Below are 24,243 nucleotides of genomic sequence, written 5' to 3' on the forward strand. Positions count from 1 at the left end.
CAGGAACTCCAGATCCTCACTGAGGTGCTGTTTTAACCATAGGGGTGGTGTTAGTTGACAGTGGGCAGGAACTGCAGATCCTCACTGAGGTGCTGTTTTAACCATAGGGGTGGTGTTAGTTGGCAGTGGGCAGGAACTCCAGATCCCCACTGAGGTGCTGTTTTAACCATAGGGGTGGTTTTAGTTGACAGTGGGCAGGAACTCCAGATCCTCACTGAGGTGCTGTTTTAACCATAGGGGTGGTGTTAGTTGACAGTGGGCAGGAACTGCAGATCTCCACTGAGGTGCTGTTTTAACCATAGGGGTGGTGTTAGTTGACAGTGGGCAGGAACTGCAGATCCTCACTGAGGTGCTGTTTTAACCATAGGGGTGGTGTTAGTTGACAGTGGGCAGGAACTCCAGATCCTCACTGAGGTGCTGTTTTAACCATAGGGGTGGTGTTAGTTGACAGTGGGCAGGAACTCCAGATCCTCACTGAGGTGCTGTTTTAACCATAGGGGTGGTGTTAGTTGACAGTGGGCAGGAACTGCAGATCTCCACTGAGGTGCTGTTTTAACCATAGGGGTGGTGTTAGTTGACAGTGGGCAGGAACTCCAGATCCCCACTGAGGTGCTGTTTTAACCATAGGGGTGGTGTTAGTTGACAGTGGACAGGAACTGCAGATCCTCACTGAGGTGCTGTTTTAACCATAGGGGTGGTGTTAGTTGACAGTGGGCAGAAAACTGCAGATCCCCACTGAGGTGCTGTTTTAACCATAGGGGTGGTGTTAGTTGACAGTGGGCAGGAACTGCAGATCCTCACTGAGGTGCTGTTTTAACCATAGGGGTGGTGTTAGTTGACAGTGGACAGGAACTGCAGATCCTCACTGAGGTGCTGTTTTAACCATAGGGGTGGTGTTAGTTGACAGTGGGCAGGAACTGCAGATCCTCACTGAGGTGCTGTTTTAACCATAGGGGTGGTGTTAGTTGACAGTGGACAGGAACTGCAGATCCTCACTGAGGTGCTGTTTTAACCATAGGGGTGGTGTTAGTTGGCAGTGGGCAGGAACTCCAGATCCTCACTGAGGTGCTGTTTTAACCATAGGGGTGGTGTTAGTTGGCAGTGGGCAGGAACTCCAGATCCCCACTGAGGTGCTGTTTTAACCAGGGCAGCAGGCTGAACACACTGACGTGGAAGTCACGTGCGTCCGGGAAGGGTCCGTCACCGCCGCACACGTCCGTAGTGCCCCAGGTCACCACCCCCACCTGCAGGCGACAGCTCGTTAAGTCATAAGACCTGGTACTTAAAAAAACCCATTTAGACCTGAGGACGATTCTACAAAATGTCTTAAATCATGACAGTTTTCTGGAAAAACCCTGTTTCTATGTCAGTGGTTCTCAAACATTTTCATGCCAAGAACCCCCAAAATTATCTGTATTTGGCCGCCGACCCCCATCTGAAAATGTGTTGTTCCAGGGACCCCCCCAGAAGCAAAGATTTGAGTTAAAAACGTTCGCTCTGAAGGAATATATATTCAAAGATTTGCGCTACATTTTCACGATTTCTCAAAAATAGCAGACCTACAAGCTCGTAGCGCGGCACTCGGTGGCGCGCTATGAGCTTGTAGATCTGCTATTTTTCAATAGCTAAAGTATGACATAAGGCTTAAAACACAAATAGGGGTTCCCGCCCAGAATGGGTTAAGACCCCAGTCTCCACAAAATGCAATGGTTTGCACCTGAAAGTGCTTTGGTTTGGTTTGTGGCGTCATGGAGGGTTATTTACTGACCTGGAAGTAGCGCTTTCTTTTCTGAAGGAACAGCGAACCACCAGAATCACCTGTAGGATTAAAAACATAGAAGAGAGAGTTACAGAGAATGGATTCTAATAACATTCAGAAAGACTTATCCGAAAGAATATGTTATGGAACATTTGAAATACATTGGTGTTTTAAGTATTATGTTATACTTTAGCTGTTGAAAAATAGCAGAACTACAAGCTCCGCGCTACGAGCTTGTAGTTCTGCTATTTTTGAAATGTCGTGAAAATGTGACGTGAAAATATCTTTCACAGTGAACGTTTTTAACTCAAATCTTCTTCTGGGGGGGGGGGGGTCCCTCCCTGGAACAACATATTTTCAGATGGGGGTCCGTGGCCAATAATACAGATAATTCTGGGGCTCCTTGACGTGAAAAAGGTTGAGCACCACTGATATAGAAACAGGATTTTCAGAAAGCTAGGCCTCAGGAACGTCCTCCCACGTAGGACGGCACGTCGGCACGGAATGTTTTCTGTCCGTTGTTTTTGTAGATCTTTGAAACATTATAATTGTGACCAGATTTGACTGAGAGACTGCCATCGCGCAAATTACAGCTTTTCACCAGAGGAGAAAAACTTTTTTTTCCCTTTTTTTTCAAAATGAGTTAATAGCACAGGCAGACTCTTCACATACTAGAGCATGTCTGAAATAAGTATCGGAGCTGAAATCGACATGTAAATATGAAATAAATGCCCAAACATGTAGCTATAGGTGTAATGTTGGAGACCACAGAAGTGAACCTTTCAAGCCTGTTTTCTCAACTCACTGTTTTCTGCAAGACATTACTCTATAAGCCATAACTCCAAAACTGGTGGGTCAAACTGAACAACCAATATGTCCATTTGAAGCTATGATTCCCTGCTTTCATATGACGTGAAAAAACGAAGAAAAAAAAATCCAATGGCAGTCCCTCAGTCAAATTTAGTGACATATTGACATGAGTTTAACATATTTAATGTAGCCTATTTGCTAAATAGTTACTGTATCGATTTGAAAACATTGAACCGTATCGTATCGCCATAATGAACCAATATCGTCCATGTATCGTATCGTCGTTAAAATGTATCGTTACACCCCGCCCTAATTATTGTTACAATGGAGTCGCGGCCCAACTCTGGATACGTAGTTATGGACTGATGTAGTTATGTTTATAGGGTCTTTATAACTCCATCAGTGTAACTGATGGAGTTATGATGGAGTTCTAATGGAATTAGATGGAGTTCTAATGGAGTTAGATGGAGTTATAATGAATTGCATTTTTATAGCGCTTTTCCAAGCGCTCAAAGCGCTTTACAATGGTTCATTCATTCAAACATTGGGAGGTGAAGCGGCGAACAGTCGACGCCAGCGTCCTCACTTCCCACATTCACACACCAATGGTGGCAAGCTCACACCGACCGACTCATTGGCGGCAGTGTAGGGTTCAGTGTCTTGCCCAAGGACACTTGGAGGAGCCGGGATTCGAACCTCCGACCCACGGATCATTGGATGACCTGCTCTACCTCCTGAGCCACAGCCGCCCCCCAGTTAGATGGAGTTAGATGATAGGATCATACATACCTTTACAGCTGATGTCATCGAGGTGTCCTGGTGTTCCTCCAGAGCAGAGGAACCTCTGAGGAACATATTCTTCTAGAGTGACGTCAGTAGGACCTTTCAGAGTCTGAGTGGCCTTCTGCACACAGCCTGGCCTCTGGAACACGCACACACATGCACACACACACACGCACACACACACACACACACACACATCAGTAGGTCACTTCATGGTCTGAGTGTACATTTACTTGATTACTTCTGCACACATCCTGGCTTCTGGAACAAAATACTTTTACTTCATTACTTCTGCACACAGTCTGCTCTCTGGAACACAGTACTTTTACTTCATTACTAGACTTGAGTACTTCTGCACACATCCTGCCCTATGTAAGTACTGGACTGGAGTATTTGTGGATCGTACTTGTGTTAATAATCTGGTAATCTGTAAATTGTGATTTCCAGATTACTGAACCTTTCAAAGACAAATATTGCACTTTTGACTCCAGCACATTTCTAGGAATTGACACTTTCTGAAAGGTTTTCTATTTATTAAATCACTATTATTTATATGAAGAAGAAGAGAAAAACAGTTATTGATTAACACAATGGATTGAATGGACTCACCTGACTCCCGATGTGGATGTGAGTTTTTTTGTGCTTGGACTGCGATTTATGGATAAAGAAGGCAGCAGTCTGATCGTGCGACAATAACTCCTCTTCTACACGCACACACACACACACACACACACACACACACACACACACAGGGTAACTTACAGTGTAAGTGTTGTTGTTTTTTAATCCAAAGCCTTTTCATTAAAAGATAGGCGAATAGCTCTATATTGTGACAGTAATCATTGCTATAGAGTGTGTGTTCAGTAACAGTGTTAAATAGCTCTATATTGTGACAGTAATCATTGCTATAGAGTGTGTTCAGTAACAGTGTTAAATAGCTCTATATTGTGACAGTAATCATTGCTATAGTGTGTGTGTTCAGTAACAGTGTTAAATAGCTCTATATTGTGACAGTAATCATTGCTATAGAGTGTGTGTTCAGTAACAGTGTTAAATAACTCTATATTGTGACAGTAATCATTGCTATAGAGTGTGTGTTCAGTAACAGTGTTAAATAGCTATATATTGTAACAGTAATCATTGCTATAGAGTGTGTGTGTTCAGTAACAGTGTTAAATAACTCTATATTGTGACAGTAATCATTGCTATAGAGTGTGTGTTCAGTAACAGTGTTAAATAGCTCTATATTGTAACAGTAAGCATTGCTGTAGAGTGTGTGTTCAGTAACAGTGTTAAATAACTCTATATTGTGACAGTAGTCATTGCTATAGAGTGTGTGTTCAGTAACAGTGTTAAATAGCTCTATATTGTGACAGTAATCATTGCTATAGAGTGTGTGTTCAGTAACAGTGTTAAATAGCTCTATATTGTAACAGTAGTCATTGCTATAGAGTGTGTGTTCAGTAACAGTGTTAAATAGCTATATATTGTAACAGTAATCATTGCTATAGAGTGTGTGTTCAGTAACAGTGTTAAATAGCTCTATATTGTAACAGTAAGCATTGCTATAGAGTGTGTGTTCAGTAACAGGAGTCTCTCCCCTGCTCTCCAGCCCTTTAATAAACAGAACATACATTTTCATTTCTCCAGTGATGTTTACCATCACAATACAGAGCTGTTTAACACTGATCTTAGTAACGTAAGTATACTTACTGTGTTGGTCACATGTCAGGTTGAGTTTCTTCAGGGCTCGGTTGGCTGGAACGGTGCATGGCAAACAGATTGGTCTGATGCGCACGCACACACACACACACACACACACATTATCGTATTACTTGTGTTGTTTGTATACATTTAGATTGCATGTTGTTTAGGCCAGTGGCTCTCAAACCCCAGAGTTACATAGGTCACGTGACACGCTGTCAGTCAGATGTCACATGTGTAACTAAGTCACTCTGGATAGGCGTGTACTTAAAATACTAGTATCCTTATTGGAGGCTCTGGTCAGGGCCCGGACTCAAGGATGACGCTTAATGGCATGTTATGGATTTTATATAAAGTTGACATGAATGAATGAATGGTGATACATTCTGTTGGTAACGTTTGTCTATACCTTAGAGTATATATTAATAGAGACGGCACCAGATTTCTCCTCCCATCCACTTGCATTAAGTTGCTCTAAAGCGCATGAGGCGATTTCACTCCTCCTTCCGGGTAGGAACAGAGTGCATTCTGGGATTGATTGGGCCAAACACACAAACGCGCTGGCCGTTGACTATCATTGCACGCGCTTGCGTATGAAACGGCGTTCACGTGTCATCATGAACGTGCGCAATGATAGTCAACGGGACCAGCGCGTTCATTTGTTTGGCCCAGCGCTGCAATACCAAATTCGGCCACTATGTCCATTTCGCCACAGGGTTTCCTCCGGGTGCCGTCTCTATTAATATATACTCTAAGGTCTATGCAGCTGCATGTAAACTGCACAGTACACACAGCTGGGGGTCCTGTTGCATTAGGGATGTGCCCAAACAGACGCCCGAACTAAAAGTAGAAAACCAGGTCCTGACGAATGACTAGTGGGTGCCTGAAATATAGGCCTGCACTAAAACAGTAGGTCTGCTCGTTTGTCTCACCGTGCCTTCCTGGACGGAGCGATGCTGCCGTCGACGAGCTGCACCAGAGCTACGTCGTAGTCGTAGAACTCTGAGACGTTCCTGCTGTGCAGAGCTCTGGTGTCGTACAGCGGGTGGATGATCACCTTCCCTCTAGCTCTACCATCACCTAGAGAGAGGAGTGTTGTTTTTGGCAGCAAATTTCTATTTTAGTTTTAGTCATTATAGTCTCTTGAAACATTTTCATTTAGTTTTAGTCACTTGGAATGTTTTAGTGTTTAGTCTATAGTTTTAGTTGACTAAATATCATAAGATTTTTGTCGACTAAATCTACAGTTGATTTAGTCGACTAAAATGCATTATGGCGTGCTTGATGCCGTCGTAATGGATGATTTTACACTTTCTGAAAACGTTGTGAGCTTGTATATCTGATATTTTCCGCATGCAACCAAGTGTAAAATGACTTATACTGGATCTCTTGTCCACTAGTAGTCCCTTTCTAACATTTTAGTCTAGTTTGTATTTGTCGCCAAAATCGACAGTATATTTAGTCTTAGTTTTAGTCATCATAGCTTAGTTTCAATTTAGTTTTTGTCAGTGGAAAAAGGTAGTCGACAAACATCTTTCGTCGTAGTTTTAGTCGACGAAAACAACACTGCTGGAGAGGAGTAAACAGTGTACAGGGCTCTAATGACCGCATTCCCTCTGACTCTACCATCACCCAGAGAGAGATAGTCACTGTTTAGGGGTGGATGATCACCTTCCCTCTGACTCTACCATCAACCAGAGAGAGATAGAAACTGTGTAGGGGTGGATGATCACCTTCCCTCTGACTCCACCATCGCCCAGAGAGAGATAGACACTGTGTAGGGGTGGATGATCACCTTCCCTCTGACTCTACCATCGCCTAGAGAGAGATAGACACTGTGTAGGGGTGGATGATCACCTTCCCTCTGACTCTACCATCGCCCAGAGAGAGATAGACACTGTGTAGGGGTGGATGATCACCTTCCCTCTGACTCTACCATCGCCCAGAGAGAGATAGACACTGTGTAGGGGTGGATGATCACCTTCCCTCTGACTCTACCATCACCCAGAGAGATATAGACACTGTGTAGGGGTGGATGATCACCTTCCCTCTGACTCTACCATCGCCCAGAGAGAGATAGACACTGTGTAGGGGTGGATGATCACCAGCCCCTTGACATATATGTTGACCCTTCCCCATCCATCCTTCCTCTTCGATGTCTCCCTTTTGACTGATACCATGTCCATTCAAACTCTAGACTGTTCTCAACAGGCCCGAAAATTAAGATCTTACCCCCTCATGTCAATTAAAGCACCAGCGCCATCAGGCGTCTTACTGAAATAATAATAAAACCTAATAATAAATTGTAAATTGTTGCACTGACCGTGTTGTATGTCCACCGTGTCGAGCACCGGGTTGCTGGCATCTTTGGCGAAGCAGTGAGCGGACGTCAGCACCCAGTTTCTGCTCACGATGGAGCCTGCGCACTTGGCGTGAGGCTGAGAGAGAGAGAGAGAGAGAGAGAGAGAGAGAGAGAGAGAGAGAGAGAGAGAGAGAGAGAGACGGAGAGGGAGAGAGAGAGAGAGAGAGAGAGAGACGGAGAGGGAGAGAGAGAGAGAAAGAGCGCCAAAAACACACGTTTTACCGTTGGAATTATCCCAGTGAGTTTAGCGGCCAGACGCCTATAGAAACAATGGTTCTCAAACATTCTTTTAGTTTCAGGTCACCCGTGTAAATCAGTTGTTTCGTCCACTTAGCTTTGGAATTATTGGAGTTTATAGCTTCCAGACAGACGTACACATTTCTCACCGTTGTCAAGGTAACAGGTGTGGCCTCCTACCGTTGTCAAGGTAACATGCCAGGGGTGGGTGTGGCCTCCTACCGTTGTCAAAGTAACATGTCAGGGGTGGGTGTGGCCTCCTACCGTTGTCAAGGTAACATGCCAGGGGTGGGTGTGGCCTCCTACCGTTGTCAAAGTAACATGTCAGGGGTGGGTGTGGCCTCCTACCGTTGTCAAGGTAACATGCCAAGGGTGGGTGTGGCCTCCTACCGTTGTCATGGTAACATGCCAGGGGTGGGTGTGGCCTCCTACCGTTGTCATGGTAACATGCCAGGGGTGGGTGTAGCCTCCTACCGTTGTCAAAGTAACATGTCAGGGGTGGGTGTGGCCTCCTACCGTTGTCAAGGTAACATGCCAGGTAACATGCCAGGGGTGGGTGTGGCCTCCTACCGTTGTCAAAGTAACATGTCAGGGGTGGGTGTGGCCTCCTACCGTTGTCAAGGTAACATGCCAGGGGTGGGTGTGGCCTCCTACCGTTGTCATGGTAACATGCCAGGGGTGGGTGTGGCCTCCTACCGTTGTCATGGTAACATGCCAGGGGTGGGTGTGGCCTCCTACCGTTGTCATGGTAACATGCCAGGGGTGGGTGTGGCCTCCTACCGTTGTCAAAGTAACATGTCAGGGGTGGGTGTGGCCTCCTACCGTTGTCAAGGTAACATGCCAGGGGTGGGTGTGGCCTCCTACCGTTGTCATGGTAACATGCCAGGGGTGGGTGTGGCCTCCTACCGTTGTCACGGTAACATGCCAGGGGTGGGTGTGGCCTCCTACCGTTGTCAAAGTAACATGTCAGGGGTGGGTGTGGCCTCCTACCGTTGTCAAGGTAACATGCCAGGGGTGGGTGTGGCCTCCTACCGTTGTCAAAGTAACATGTCAGGGGTGGGTGTGGCCTCCTACCGTTGTCAAGGTAACATGCCAGGGGTGGGTCTGGCCTCCTACCGTTGTCATGGTAACATGCCAGGGGTGGGTGTGGCCTCCTACCGTTGTCATGGTAACATGCCAGGGGTGGGTGTGGCCTCCTACCGTTGTCAAGGTAACATGCCAGGGGTGGGTGTGGCCTATACCGTTGTCAAGGTAACATGCCAGGGGTGGGTGTAGCCTCCTACCGTTGTCAGGGTAACATGCCAGGGGTGGGTGTGGCCTCCTACCGTTGTCATGGTAACATGCCAGGGGTGGGTGTGGCCTCCTACCGTTGTCAAGGTAACATGCCAGGTAACATGCCAGGGGTGGGTGTGGCCTCCTACCGTTGTCAAGGTAACATGCCAGGGGTGGGTGTGGCCTCCTACCGTTGCCACGGTAACATGCCAGGGGTGGGTGTGGCCTCCTACCGTTGTCACGGTAACATGCCAGGGGTGGGTGTGGCCTCCTACCGTTGTCAAGGTAACATGCCAGGGGTGGGTGTGGCCTCCTACCGTTGTCAAGGTAACATGCCAGGGGTGGGTGTGGCCTCCTACCATTGTCAAGGTAACATGCCAGGGGTGGGTGTGGCCTCCTACCGTTGTCAAGGTAACATGCCAGGGGTGGGTGTGGCCTCCTACCGTTGTCAAGGTAACATGCCAGGGGTGGGTGTGGCCTCCTACCGTTGTCAAGGTAACATGCCAGGGGTGGGTGTGGCCTCCTACCGTTGTCAAGGTAACATGCCAGGGGTGGGTGTGGCCTCCTACCGTTGTCAAGGTAACATGCCAGGGGTGGGTGTGGCCTCCTACCGTTGTCAAGGTAACATGCCAGGGGTGGGTGTGGCCTCCTACCGTTGTCAAGGTAACATGCCAGGGGTGGGTGTGGCCTCCTACCGTTGTCAAGGTAACATGCCAGGGGTGGGTGTGGCCTCCTACCGTTGTCAAGGTAACATGCCAGGGGTGGGTGTGGCCTCCTACCGTTGTCAAGGTAACATGCCAGGGGTGGTTGTGGCCTCCTACCGTTGTCAAGGTAACATGCCAGGGGTGGGTGTGGCCTCCTACCGTTGTCAAGGTAACATGCCAGGGGTGGGTGTGGCCTCCTACCGTTGTCAAGGTAACATGCCAGGGGTGGTTGTGGCCTCCTACCGTTGTCAAGGTAACATGCCAGGGGTGGGTGTGGCCTCCTACCGTTGTCAAGGTAACATGCCAGGGGTGGTTGTGGCCTCCTACCGTTGTCAAGGTAACATGCCAGGGGTGGGTGTGGCCTCCTACCGTTGTCAAGGTAACATGCCAGGGGTGGGTGTGGCCTCCTACCGTTGTCAAGGTAACATGCCAGGGGTGGGTGTGGCCTCCTACCGTTGTCAAGGTAACATGCCAGGGGTGGGTGTGGCCTCCTACCGTTGTCAAGGTAACATGCCAGGGGTGGGTGTGGGCCGCCTTGCTGAACGAGTGTTCCTCAGAAATGTCCTCCTGCGCCACGCCACACATCGTCACACTCTCGTCACCTGTCGAGATAAAATCCCATTCATACTCCAGTTGTGGGTGATAAGCAGCTCACCTTTTAGGTGATAACCTTATCACCTGAAAGGTGATAACGAGTCGAGATTATTATTATTGTTGTTGTTGTTGTTGTTGTTTTAAAACTACTTACTGATCATGCTGTTGAAGACTTCTCCCAGCAGGCGGTACTCTGACATCAGAAACAGGTGCTCTTCGCCGTTCTTCTTCGAGGCGATGTCGTTCAGCGCAGCTCTGTTCACGCTGTCCCCGACGCCAAACACATACACGTCTGAGAAGAGGGCGTGTAACGATACATTTTAACAGCGATACGACAACGTATCACGAAACATGGTTGACGATACGATACATGGACTGGTGTATACCCGGTGGAGTCATATTCATATTCACATTTTGATCCCCGAACACGAGTTAAGGCTCATACATAGTCTGGATTTTCGGTGGTTAGGTGACCACCGAACTACAACATGACGTCACGAGCCGCGGTGAAGAGCAAACCACCGCTCCAGCCCTTCTCTCTGTTTTTACTCACCACCGCTCAACGTTATTTCAGCTCCGGTGGTCAGCTCACCACCGAAAATCCAGACTATGAATAGGCCTTTACCCGAGTTGTGTTTTATTTCGCCGTTTTTGTATCACTTTTAAGACATACAAGGTTTTCCGTGGACACTGTGGGAAACGTCGCACGTTTGGATCACGTGACCGGAATAAATAAAATAAAAACGGACGCTCGCTTCTCAGGGCTTCTGTAATGTAGTCACAATGCCTGTGGGGAATCATGGCAGCATCCGGAGCGCGCTGTTCTCGCTTCTTGTTGTACAAACGATGGCACTATTTTAAGGCGGACTTTCGTGAAATGGAGTTTACGTTCGCGACCGGGTGATTCTTCAATGGTTAATGGAAAACTCCCCGCAGTGAAGCTATTTTCACGATAAAAAATTCCGGCGATAAATGTGTTAATAATAATATTAATACCCAGTAGAGCCATATTCATATTAATAATATTATGAATACCCAGTAGAGCCATATTCATATCCCATTTAGGCCTGACCTCAAAATATTAAAAAAATCTTCTAAATCCTCCAGTTTTCTGAAATAAATATTTTCACGATTTTTCAAAAATAGAAGACCTACAAGCTCGTAGCGCGCCACTCGGTGGCGCGCTATGAGCTTGTAGATCTGCTATTTTTCAATAGCTAAATTATAACATAATGTTTAAAACACCAAAAGGGGTTCCCGCCCAAAATGGGTTAATAATATTAATACCCAGCAGAGTCTCGTCCGAGTGGTCCAGCGTTGTGTTTCTGTAGCCCAGGAGGTGTCTGATCCGTGCCAGAGCAACCTGGGGCTGCATGCCTGTGTTGGAGTAACCTGGAGGAGAAGAAGAACAGATCATAAACTGTGTTGCCATGTCTGCTTATTATAAGCAACTTTCGGCTTGTTTTATGTGAAGTCGCTTCTACAGCTATTTTTGAGTGGTGCTAACCACTCCTATAGATAGTAGTGTGTGTCCCTATGTGTACGTGTCCACGCACGGAAATAGTCTGTTAACCACCAAGTGTCACTGTTGTGCAGCCTGTACAGTACAGTACAGTACAGTACAGTACAGTACAGTACAGTACAGTACAGTACAGTACAGTACAGTACAGTACAGTACAGTACAGTACAGACGGGTCTGATTTTTATTTGTATTGCTCGTTTCTGAACTGTTGGTTCTCAAATATCAGTCAGGGACCGCCCAAAAAGACCCCCAAATGACCCCCATCACAGCCCGCTAAAAATACATTTTATTCAACTATGACAATAAACTGCAGAAAATCTTACGATGGCCTATTTAGTCGACTAAAATTAGACAAGAAAAAAAAAGTCATTTCACATGACAAAAATATGACTAAAACTAAATGGAATTTTATTCAAAAGACTATTAGTAGCACTAAATCATAATTTTACCCGACTACGACATTTTGCTTCAGGAAAACTTCAGGAGAAATCTATGATCATTGTGACTCCTGACTCCTATAAGATGATGTTCTGCTTACATTCCGTTTCTATGACGATGATGTTCTGCTTACATTCCGTTTCTATGACGATGATGTTCTGCTTACCATCCGTTTCTATGACGATGTTCTGCTTACCATCCGTTGCTATACGATGATGTTCTGCTTACATTCCGTTTCTATGACGACGATGTTCAGCTTACTATCCGTTTCTATGACGATGTTCTGCTTACCATCCGTTTCTATGACGATGTTCTGCTTACCATCCGTTGCTATACGATGATGTTCTGCTTACATTCCATTTCTACGACGATGATGTTCTGCTTACCATCCGTTGCTATGACGATGACGTTGTGTGTGTCGTGGAAGTGGTTCTTGCCGTCTTGCTTCAGAAAGGACAGCGTCCCGTAGACGTTTTGCAACGCGCCGTACAGATTGGTGCCCGTCTTACGACCGTGACCTGAAATTCAGTTTGATTCCATTTTTATTTAATTATTGTATTTCATGTTGTCTCGAGACGGAGAGAGAGAAAGACACAGAGAGGGAGTGTACAGTATGTACAAGTAGTATAGCAAGAACAATAACAATACATTTAATAGTGTAAGATAGTAATGATATGATATAATATAGTATAATATAAGAACGCTAAGAGAATTTATAATGGCGTAATAGTAAAGTAGCGATCCACAGAGACTCGGGTCGTCCAGAATCCCAGTCCATGCAAACCACACGAACACATGGAGAAGAACGAGGTATCCTAACCAGATGCCCGAACCATGACTCTACTCCGAGTCTCCCTCGCGTGACTGAACATCTCACCCCATCTCTAAGGGAGATGCCAGCCACCCGTCGAATGAATGAATGAATGCAGACGACATGCTGGTCTTACTTTTGTAGTCGAACTCCATCAGCTCCTGTATGACGTCGTCAGCCTGGCTGGACCATGGATCCTGGATGCGGACGATGGCTTTGACCTCGGAGGCGAACGACACCACATGGAACCTCATCTGGACCTCATAGCTGTCCAACTGGAACACACCACATACACACACACACACACACACACACACACACACACACACACACACAGTCTTGACTCGGATTTTTAATCAATGAAGGGTGCTCCACTGCCGACGTTGCGTTGCGTTGGATGACGCCGAACACAGAAACACACCCGTCCAGTCATGTATAAAATATATAAAATATGATTGTTTTTCATCAGCCATTACACAGTGTAATTTACAACTAAACGTTGCTCTCAAGAATGTTTTTGAAAACATTTGACGCGAGTAATAGACACTAGCTGGTGGAATACTTTCATTACCGTAAGCAAGGAAATACCTCGTTTTGTTCTTACTTTTGTGTCAATGTATAAATGTATTTATTAAGTAGCCGTGTAATAAGCTGGCTAATAAACGGGTTGGCGGTCGCTGTCGAGAAATAAAATCCCGTAAGAGACCCGGAGACCGAAAGTATAGGTCTCCGCGACCTACTCAACTTACCTTCCTGATGAGCTCAACGGTAGCGACCTACTCAATTTACCTTCCTGATGAGCTCGACGGTATCGTCCTACTCAATTTACCTTCCTGATGAGCTCGGCGGAAGCGTCCTACTCAATTTACCTTCCTGATGAGCTCGACGGTAGCGTCCTACTCAACTTACCTTCCTGATGAGCTCGGCAGTAGCGACCTACTCAATTTACCTTCCTGATGAGCTCGACGGTAGCGTCCTACTCAATTTACCTTCCTGATGAGCTCGGCGGTAGCGTCCTACTCAACTTACCTTCTTGATGAGCTCGACGGTAGCGACCTACTCAACTTACCTTCCTGATGAGCTCGACGGTAGCGTCCTACTCAACTGACCTTCCTGATGAGCTCAACGGTAGCGACCTACTGAACTTACCTTCCTGATGAGCTCGACAGTAGCGACCTACTGAACTTACCTTCCTGATGAGCTCAACGGTAGCGACCTACTCAACTTACCTTCCTGATGAGCTCAACGGTAGCAACCTACTCAACTTACCTTCCTGATGAGCTCGACGGTAGCGACCTACTCAACTTAACTTCCTGATGAGCTCGACGGTAGCGTCCTACTGAACTTACCTTCCTGATGAGCTCGACGGTAGCGACCTACTCAACTTACCTTCCTGATGAGCTCGACGGTAGCATCCTACTCAACTTACCTTCCTGATGAGCTTGACGGTAGCGACCTACTGAACTTACCTTCCTGATGAGCTCGACGGTAGCGACCTACTGAACTTACCTTCTGATGAGCTCAACGGTAGCGACCTACTGAACTTACCTTCCTGATGAGCTCAACGGTATAGCGACCTACTCAACTTACCTTCCTGAGGAGCTCGACTGTGGCTTCCTACTGAACTTACTTTCCTGATGAGCTCGACGGTAGCGACCTACTCAACTTACCTTCCTGATGAGCTCGACGGTAGCGACCTACTCAACTTACCTTCCTGATGAGCTCGACGGTGGCGTCTCGGCTCTCGTTGAAGACCTTCGGGCCGATGCTGCCCGACGTGTCCAATAGGACGAAGATGTTCATGCGACTGTCGTCGGACACGCGGATGGTCCTCTCGAATGAATCTAGGAGGACGAGCACGATGACAGATTAAAAAGTCAGCCAGTCGGGACTCGGTAGCGCTGTCGCCTCACAGCTATAGAAGGTCCGGGGACGTTGTGGGTGATGCTGGTGGGCGTGGTCTCTCCTCCGCATCATCATCAATCATTTATACAAAAGATCAGTGATGTAAAGTACTAAAGTTCTTTAGTTGAGTATCAATACTGCAATGTAGAATTTGTTCGTCCACTGTTAAAACGTACTGTCAGTTTAATGTACACACATTCCGTCCGTCCCCCTGGGTGACTGTGGGTTAATGCACACACATTCTGTCCCCCCCCTGGGTGACTGTGGGTTAATGCACACACATTCCGTCCCCCCCTGGGTGACTGTGGGTTAATGCACACACATTCTGTCCCCCCCTGGGTGACTGTGGGTTAATGTACACGCATTCTGTCCCCCACTGGGTGACTGTTGGTTAATGCACACACATTCCGTCCCCCCCTGGGTAACTGCGGGTTAATGCACACACATTCCGTCCCCCCCTGGGTGACTGGGGGTTAATGTACACACATTCCGTCGTCCCCCTGGGTGACTGTGGGTTAATGCACACACATTCCGTCGTCCCCCTGGGTGACTGTGGGTTGGGTTAATGCACACACATTCTGTCCCCCCCTGGGTGACTGTGGGTTGGGTTAATGCACACACATTCTGTCCCCCCCTGGGTGACTGTGGGTTGGGTTAATGCACACACATTCTGTCCCCCCCTGGGTGACTGTGGGTTGGGTTAATGCACACACATTCCGTCCCCCCCTGGGTGACTGTGGGTTAATGCACACACATTCCGTCCCCCCCTGGGTGACTGTGGGTTAATGCACACACATCCCCCCCCCCCCCCCCCCCTGGGTGACTGTGGGTTAATGAACACACATCCCCCCCCCCCCCCCCCCCCCCTGGGTGACTGTGCGTCTGGTTGAACCCACCTTCCTTCTTGAACTGTGGAGATAGAACGTCCATCACTCCAGACAGAGAGCCTCCCATCGCCTCTGCGACAGCGTGAGGGGAGTCGAACACGTATCGCGCTGCAGACCAAACAAACATGCGTTGGTTAGACATACTAACAGTCTGACAGGCGTTAGTTCGACAACAACGCGGCTTCCGACATGTGCTGCGGTTTAACCTAATCCGTGGCAGGTTAAAACTATCCTGTGGCAGGTTATAACTAACCCGTGGCTTCCTATGAGGTTAGGTTTAGGTTTGGGTTTTAGGGTAGGGTGTCGGACTCATGACTGTAGGACGGTTAGCACGTTGGAACAAACACATGCACCCGAGGTTCGATATCCGGCCGGGTCATACCTAAAGGTCTCTTCAAACTCCAGTTTTAGGTGATAAGGTTTGATTGATAATTTTATTAAACAGTATAGTGAATTTTCAGCCCTTTTTTAACAACCGAAACCGCAGTTAGTCACCTAAAAACCGGAGTATGAATAGGCCTTAATACTACAAAAATGGGACCCCATGCCTCCCTTTTTTGCAGTTAGAAGCATAGAGTATATAAAAGGATAGAGACTGATCTGGCGCGAAGCTCCGCCCCCTCCGCTATTCATGTCAGTGGAAGTTGCTCAGTGGCGTTTTGAAGCACCCGGAAGGACCATCTCAAAACGTCTACTTCCGCATTGGACCGCCAAATTTTGGTGGTCCAATGCGGAAGTGCAACCGAGCGCTCAATGTAGGGCCCAGCTGCACGGGGTTTCCCGGTCATGAATCCACGGGTCCGCCTGTAGTCCCTCCTCTTACCACTAGGGCCCAGTGCTTCAACGTTGGAGTGCCTCACTGGCCCCTTGGTTAGAAGACAATAGAGTGTCGCAGTCCCACCCCCTTTCATGACACCCCCTAAAACTAGGCTAACACTAAAACATTCCTGGTGACTAAAATGTGACTAAAACTAAATTAAAACTATTCAAGAGACTAATATGACTAAAACTAAAATAGAAATGTGCTGCCAAAAACAACACTGCTACCTACCCTGGCACCGCGGGGTGGCACCGCTCCACTCCCGGCTCTCCAGACAGCGCCTCTCAACAGAGCCCAGCAGGTCCAGGCCGGCCTCACAGCGGTACTGCACCCTCTCTCCCGTCCGGAACCGCGAGGCCCCGCCCCCTGGGGACCACCTGTGGGCCCCCGGAGGGACCCCGGGGTCCGCACAGTCATCAGCTGCAATATGAGAGAGAGGGAGAGAGTCACCTCTTTTTTTTGGGGTGGGGGGATTAAAGCAATAAGCCACAAGAGGTCTCAGGGTACCATGGATTTTACAATGGCTGAGAGGTGTATAGGCAGACCCGACGCGTATCGGAGGGTCTTCCACCCTCTCAGCCATTGTAAAAATGTAAAATGGCTTATTGCTTTTCTAAAACGGTTACAAACATAGCAATATTAACCTAATAAAACTATTAAATTCACAAAATACCAGAGCGAGCCACACACTTCCCCGTTTTGCTCTGCAAGTAGGCTATGTGACGGGAGAATAGCGCTTGATGTCCCTACAGGGCTGCCTGGAGCCACACATTCACAGTCATATGAGTGTGGGTGGTGCTTACACGCCCGCACGGCCAGCGTGCGTTAGGATATCAAGTGCTCCCCTTCCCCAGTTCAACTGGGAATGATATAAAGTGATTGAAGGTGTGGATTTTCTGTGAGATTTACAACGGTCACCGTCAACCAGCATCAACCAGCCAATCAGAATCAAGTATTGGGACTAAGCGTTTTAGAATGCTTCTTATATAGAGCGTCGCAGTCCCGCCCCCTACCAGGGCCCAGGAAATGATTATCCGTTCATTTTCCTCATAGACATTTCAAAAAGTATTTATTTAAAGACGTTTACGCCGCGGACAAAGCCAACTCGAGTCGTGACAACTCATGACAACAAACACCATTTTTTGGGCCGAACAAATAATTAGAAAGAAGAAAAAAACGGCAGGTTACAACACTTTTTTTGTTGTTTTTCTTCTTTGTAATTATTTGTTTGGTCCAAAATATTGTGTTTGTTGTCATGAGTTGTCACGACTCGAGTTGGCTTTGTCCGCAGCGTAACCGTCTTTGTATACTAATAGAAATGTCTATGGGAAAAATGGGAATCATTTCCTGGGCCTGGCCTCGTCATGAAAGGGGCGGGACTGCGACGCTCTATACAGCACTGACGAAAGTCTATTTTGTGGACCTTTCACTGTGAGCACAGAGCACTATGAGCATGTTAAATAAAATAAAACTATTAGACTGTCTAAGGCAATGGTCCCCTAACTTTGTCATGTCAAGGACACCCAAATTATCCTGCGGACGCCCATTTGAAAAGATGCTCTGCAGTAGACCCCCATAAGAGAAGATTTGTACGGCTCTAGCAGTGATTCTCAACCCGTTTCATTTCAAGGACCCCCAGTTTGACATGCATTAGACCCCCATATAATGGCACCCAATTAATGTTCATCATTTAACTGCGACGGGTCCATTTGGTTCCATTTTCTACAGGCAGGCGTTCGGGTCAATTTGACCGGCGTTTAGAGTGGCAATGGACTTTTATTTTTTTTATTTTTACTGGACCATTCTTTTTTGTGAAAAGTCATGATGAAATATTAAAGAAGTTGCCATGTATTGCTGTATTTCAATAGATTTTTATGAGAAATATCTTTTATGGAATATATATTACATTGGGTAAAATATACCCGTGTTTAGTGATGGTGTAACAACTAGCAACACATAAGTATGTTTAGAGTTCCAGGGTTAATAATAAAGGAATGCTTGCTCCAGCCAGTCACCCTGGTTGTCGCAGCGCGGCGTGGTTCCGCTCCACAGCCCAGACAGGGTGCAGTTCCTCTGGGCTGACCCAGACAGGGTGAAGCCCTCCAGGCAGGAGAAGCTCTGGAGCTGGCCTGGACGGAACCACTGCTCCCTGGGAGACATGTCCCCGTTGTCCAGCTGCAACTGGCCTGGACACAGCACGTCTGAGAGAGAGAGGGAGAGAGACATGGACAGAGGCATTAACCTACGTGCTAAGATGACCTGACAAAGATTTTGTACGATTTTGTAACACATTTTTTCACCCGATGCCAATTGTCTAAGATATGATCCTGGGCGCTACACTCCCTCTGCCAGGATTACTGCATATATTTTTGTGAGGGTACCTACCCTAGGGGACACGGTGAGAACATGTGAGGGTACCTATACCCTAGGGGACACGGGGAGAACATGTGAGGGTACCTACCCTAGGGGACACGGTGAGAACATGTGAGGGTACCTATACCCTAGGGGACACGGGGAGAACATGTGAGGGTACCTACCCTAGGGGATACGGGGAGAACATGTGAGGGTTCCTATACCCTAGGGGACACGGGGAGAACATGTGAGGGTTCCTATACCCTAGGGGACACGGGGAGAACATGTGAGGGTACCTATACCCTAGGGGGCATGGCGAGAAAATATGAGGGTACTATACCCTAGGGGACACAGGGAGAACATGTGAGGGTATAACCTACCCTAGGGGACACGGGTAGAACATGTGAGGGCACCTACCCTAGGGGACACGGGGAGAACATGTGAGGGTACCTACCCTAGGGGACACGGGGAGAACATGTGAGGGCACCTACCCTAGGGGACACGGGGAGAACATGTGAGGGTATAACTTATACCCTATAGGGGACACGGGGAGAACATGTGAGGGTACCTACCCTAGGGGACACAGGGAGAACATGCAAACTTCACACAGGAAGTGTGAAGTTCACACCGTATGGGCACTAATGGAGAGAATACGCCCCCCCCCCCCCCAGCGTCCCCAGCGGGAATCGAACCCAGGACCTTCTGGCTGTGAGGCGACAGCGCTATATACAGACACTGTGCCTCCGAAATGTTATCATTCCTGGCTTGTCTAATGGAGCCTATTAAAATTGAGTTACTTTAGAAAACCACTTTCAATTTCAAAACTTAAGGCAAAATTAGCAGATCTACAAGGTCACGTTGCACAAAGCGTTACCCTGCGATGTGTCGTGTGACCGTGTAGAGATCGGATGTTTATATTATAAATCCCGCCTCCTACCGTCGTCATTACCAACATTACCTTTACACGTGGCCCGGGATACCGGTCTGCCATTGGCTGATCTCATGGTGGCCCACGCCCCCTCAGCACCGCACAGCCTATGGCTGACAGGGTAAGGGTAGAGCCCTGGAGGACAGCGATAGGTCAGCACGCTGCCCGGATCGCCTGCCTTTGGACCACAAACATCTGGTCAGTACATGTCAAACATCTGGTCAGTACATGTCAAACATCTGGTCAGTACATGTCAAACATCTGGTCAGTACATGTCAAACATCTGGTCAGTACCTGTCAAACATCTGGTCAGTACATGTCAAACACATAGCTGAGGGAAGTAGGGGTGCTGGGGGGTCTGGAGCACCCCCTCCCCCCAGGCACAGCCCCCCCCGGACAGGAGGGGAAAAATAATAATAAAAAACATCATGTTCAAAACAGATTTCTGTTACTATGCCTAATAAATATGCTGTATGTATCCCAGTATCGGCGCCTAATTCTGTTTGTTCCAGGGGTCATCGACATGTTCGTATACATGGACACACGTGTCCGTGGCAAGTCCATGTTTATGTTGGTTATACTAATAACTAATGTGTACAATATATCAAAATATTTAAATAATTAGTTTGAATTATCTTGGTGACTGGTAAAGTGTCGGGATGACATGCTCATTAATGTCAGGTGAGGATGCAAGACAAGATAGACAGCTAAAAGTAATGTTTTCTAATAGCTGCCTTTCATTGTTGTTCTTTCATTGTTCCACTGGCATAACTTGCATCACACCACCTACCGGTATGCATGGTCTAAGACTTTCTCATCAACATTGAATAATTGTTCACCTTAACGGAAACCACTACTCTTGAAACTAACAAATGAGTGGGATAAAGTGAATTAACACAGGATTGACCTGTTTATTAAGCTACTACTAATGAGACAAGACCAGTTGTCAGTTAAATGATGGCATGACACAAAATACATATAGTACAACTATGTGAATAAAGGGAACTTGGAAAGACCCTTTCTGGCAAACCACAAATCATTTCACTAGAACTTTCCAGCAAACAGAGAACTGAGAACAAGAAATAAAGAACTGAAATCTCAGCCATATGTATTTGTGTACCATACATGGAACTGACACATCAACCATTTTGCCTTATCAAGTCAGGTGCAATCATCAGTAATAGACAGTATGTTAATCATAAATAATGTTTTTATTATTGTTTGATGTGCACTACACTTTTTTTTCATAATTATAGCCTACACATCTGAATTAGTGGTCTATAATAAGATGAAAAGACAAGGGCTAAATAGATGCCATGCCCAATAGATAGATAGATAGATGTCATGCCCACAATGAGACCTAGGGCCCTTCTGTTCTTGAATTAGCCCCCCTTTAAAATGTGTAGCACACAGGAATAGTCGCTATGGCACATTATGAGTCCATTCGTATACATTTAGGGCTAGCTATTTGGGTTTCTGGTAAAATTATTGACCATTTATTTTGTATGTCCGTGACAAAAATAAAATATTGATCAAAATGTCCATCACAAGCTGGCATGATGATGACCCCTGGTTTGTTCATATAACTTGCGTGTGGAGAGAGGGAAAGTAAAAGCCACTTTTCCGCGTGAAAATGCACGAAAATGTGCGTGCACGAGGTGTGTGCACACACATTTTGTGGCACGCTTGCCGCTTACGTGTGTGCACCCCCTCCTAAACGTTCAGCACCTCCTACTGTAAATACCTTCCCGCGGCCCTGGTCAAACATCTGGTCAGTACATGTCAAACATCTGGTCAGTACGTGTCAAACATCTGGTCAGTACATGTCAAACATCTGGTCAGTACATGTCAAACATCTGGTCAGTACATGTCAAACATCTGGTCAGTACATGTCAAACATCTGGTCAGTACATGTCAAACATCTGGTCAGTACATGTCAAACATCTGGTCAGTACATGTGTGTCTGAGTCTAAACAGATAGACATACATACAGTCATTGGAGCGGTTAGACACCGCTCAAAAATACACTATATTGTATACAATTGTGATAGATTTCATAGATAGCTTCGTAGACTTGCATTTTTAGACATGACAGCACTTGCATCAGTGTTGGATTCATGCTAAAGGGACATTTCACTTATTTATTTATTTTACTTTTTTTTAGGTCATTTCAGCGTCTACTCTGGCTTTGGTGAGCAGCCCAGACAGTACTTCAGCCCAGAACATTCCCCTAAAAAGCTCTCTGGATTAGTTTGAGTATAGCCTACCTGAGAGTAGCTGACGGCTCCTCCTCCTTAGTGAGTACCTGAGAGTAGGCTCCTCCTCCTCGTTAGTGAGTACCTGAGAGTAGGCTCCTCCTCCTCGTTAGTGAGTACCTGTGGGCTCCTCGTTAGTGAGTACCTGTGAGTTGGCTCCTCCTCCTCGTTAGTGAGTACCTGTGAGTTGGCTCCTCCTCCTCGTTAGTGAGTACCTGTGAGTTGGCTCCTCCTCCTCGTTAGTGAGTACCTGTGAGTAGCTGACGGCTCCTCCTCGTTAGTGAGTACCTGTCAGTAGGCTCCTCCTCCTCGTTAGTGAGTACCTGTGAGTAGCTGACGGCTCCTCCTCTGATGTTCTCTGTGGTGGGACAGCTGATGTGATCTTCATCATCATACTCATAGTCTTCCTCGTGCTGGTCAGCTGACAGGAGAGAACGTGATGCATCAGTGGGTTAATACAACATTAGTGGTGCCCAAAACATGTCAGGCTGCAACAACAAGGTTGTGCTCCTCACAGAGCACGGCCATGGACTGCTATCATATTATTACACCACTACACTATATATCTTAATATTCTATATATTATTATTATCCGACAACATTGCTATACCATATTCTATTCCCTCGCCCCCCCAGATAGATATCAGACTAATTTAATTATTATGACAATGCATTATTTACAATTATTTATTTTTGTTATCCACTTGCAGTGTAGCCTATACTGTTACATAAAATGATGACCAAAATGAAACATTGAAAAGGGAAGTGAATTAAAGAGACCGACAGACAGACGTCACAGACAGACAGACAGACAGACAGACAGACAGACAGACAGACTCACCATGCAGAACAGAGCTGAACAGAAGGACACACAGCATCGGCACACTCACGATTGTAAAGGACATTCTGTAAAAAAACAGACAGAACAACTAAAACGCCATGTTAATAACTAATCGTAATTAATCGAACATTATGCGGTTCATTGGGTGGTTTTCTGTGAATGTAATGCTGTTTGCACGTGCGCGTGTGTTGCCTGGCCCTGTATCGTCAATGGTCAAATAAATATTTGATTAAGGAATATAATATGTCTTTTGTATTATTTCTGTGTATCAGAATAATGTAGATTTGTATGTTAGACATTGAGGGAAATTAAGATTCTCAGATTTTTTACAAAAACGCTGCTTATCAACTAACCGGTTAATCGATCGATAATCTTATCAAAACGTATCAATTAATGCATTAATCGATAATTCACATCCCTAATCCCTAAAGGACAGTGCAGAATGAATTACATGATGTCAAATAGTGGCAAAAAGAAGTGTGATTTAAAAAGAAGTGAACTTGCCTGGTTAGTTATGTAGAGAACAACTGTGTGTCGACCGTCGAGTCCTCGATGATACTGTCTATGTTGACCAACAGGCTGTTTGACCAATGATTACCCATTAACGCACGCACGCACGCACGCACGCACGCACGCACGCACGCACACACACACACACACACACACACACACACACCACAGCAACATCACGGGACACCAGGGGTTGAGCAATGTAGGACAGCACCCGCATGTCCTTCCATGCTTTCACTTTCTTTTCTGACTTTATGAGAAGTTGGTTTCTTAATATAAACTGTGGCTGCATTTGTGTTTCGTTTTGGTGGACAAAGTATACTCAACTCCAGTACATTTGTGTTTTGTTTTGTTTCAGAGCAAACATTTTTAACTAAAATCTTTGTTTCTGGGTGGCCCCTAAAACAACACATTTTGAGATTGGGGTCCTTGACATGAAATAGCTTGAGAACCACTGATATAGAAACATATAGGGTTTTCAGAAAACTGTCATGATTTAGAAGACATTAGTAGAATCTGGTCGAAATGTGTTAAAACTCATCTGTATTAAACTCAGACTGTATTTTGTTCCAACCGTGTCTACAGGATGTTGTTTCCAGCTCGCCACGCCCAGCGAGATGAGTCTGCCTGACAACACCAGGACCAATAACATGACAGACAGCATATATAGCGTCATAGGAGGCGGAGCCAACGTAACAGACAGCATCATGATGAATGACGGGTCTAACGTGACTCCCAGCGACGGCAGA

General features: G+C 46.5%; 1 protein-coding gene and 1 long non-coding RNA gene across 2 annotated transcripts in view; both read right to left on the reverse strand.

Annotated features, from left to right (window-relative positions):
* LOC306932850 overlaps positions 1-24,243 on the reverse strand; it is a 520,149-nt gene that overhangs the window by 252,491 nt on the left and 243,415 nt on the right. The window lies entirely within an intron of this gene.
* On the reverse strand, positions 1,075-23,046 carry LOC306932833 (complement C2). Its single transcript, XM_079514773.1, has 19 exons — positions 22,985-23,046; positions 22,467-22,564; positions 19,919-20,066; positions 18,624-18,809; positions 16,840-17,028; positions 15,798-15,896; positions 14,707-14,840; positions 13,133-13,271; positions 12,572-12,703; positions 11,513-11,617; positions 10,380-10,517; positions 10,127-10,233; positions 7,380-7,494; positions 5,989-6,136; positions 5,066-5,139; positions 3,962-4,056; positions 3,359-3,491; positions 1,769-1,818; positions 1,075-1,244 (listed from the first exon to the last, which is right to left on the reverse strand). The coding sequence occupies exons 1-19, from the start codon at positions 23,019-23,021 to the stop codon at positions 1,092-1,094; spliced, it is 2,280 nt and encodes a 759-aa protein (XP_079370899.1). The 5' UTR covers positions 23,022-23,046; the 3' UTR covers positions 1,075-1,091.

This window comes from Electrona antarctica, assembly GCF_951216825.1.
Source record: "Electrona antarctica genome assembly, chromosome: 11".
Taxonomy (NCBI): Eukaryota; Metazoa; Chordata; class Actinopteri; order Myctophiformes; family Myctophidae; genus Electrona; species Electrona antarctica.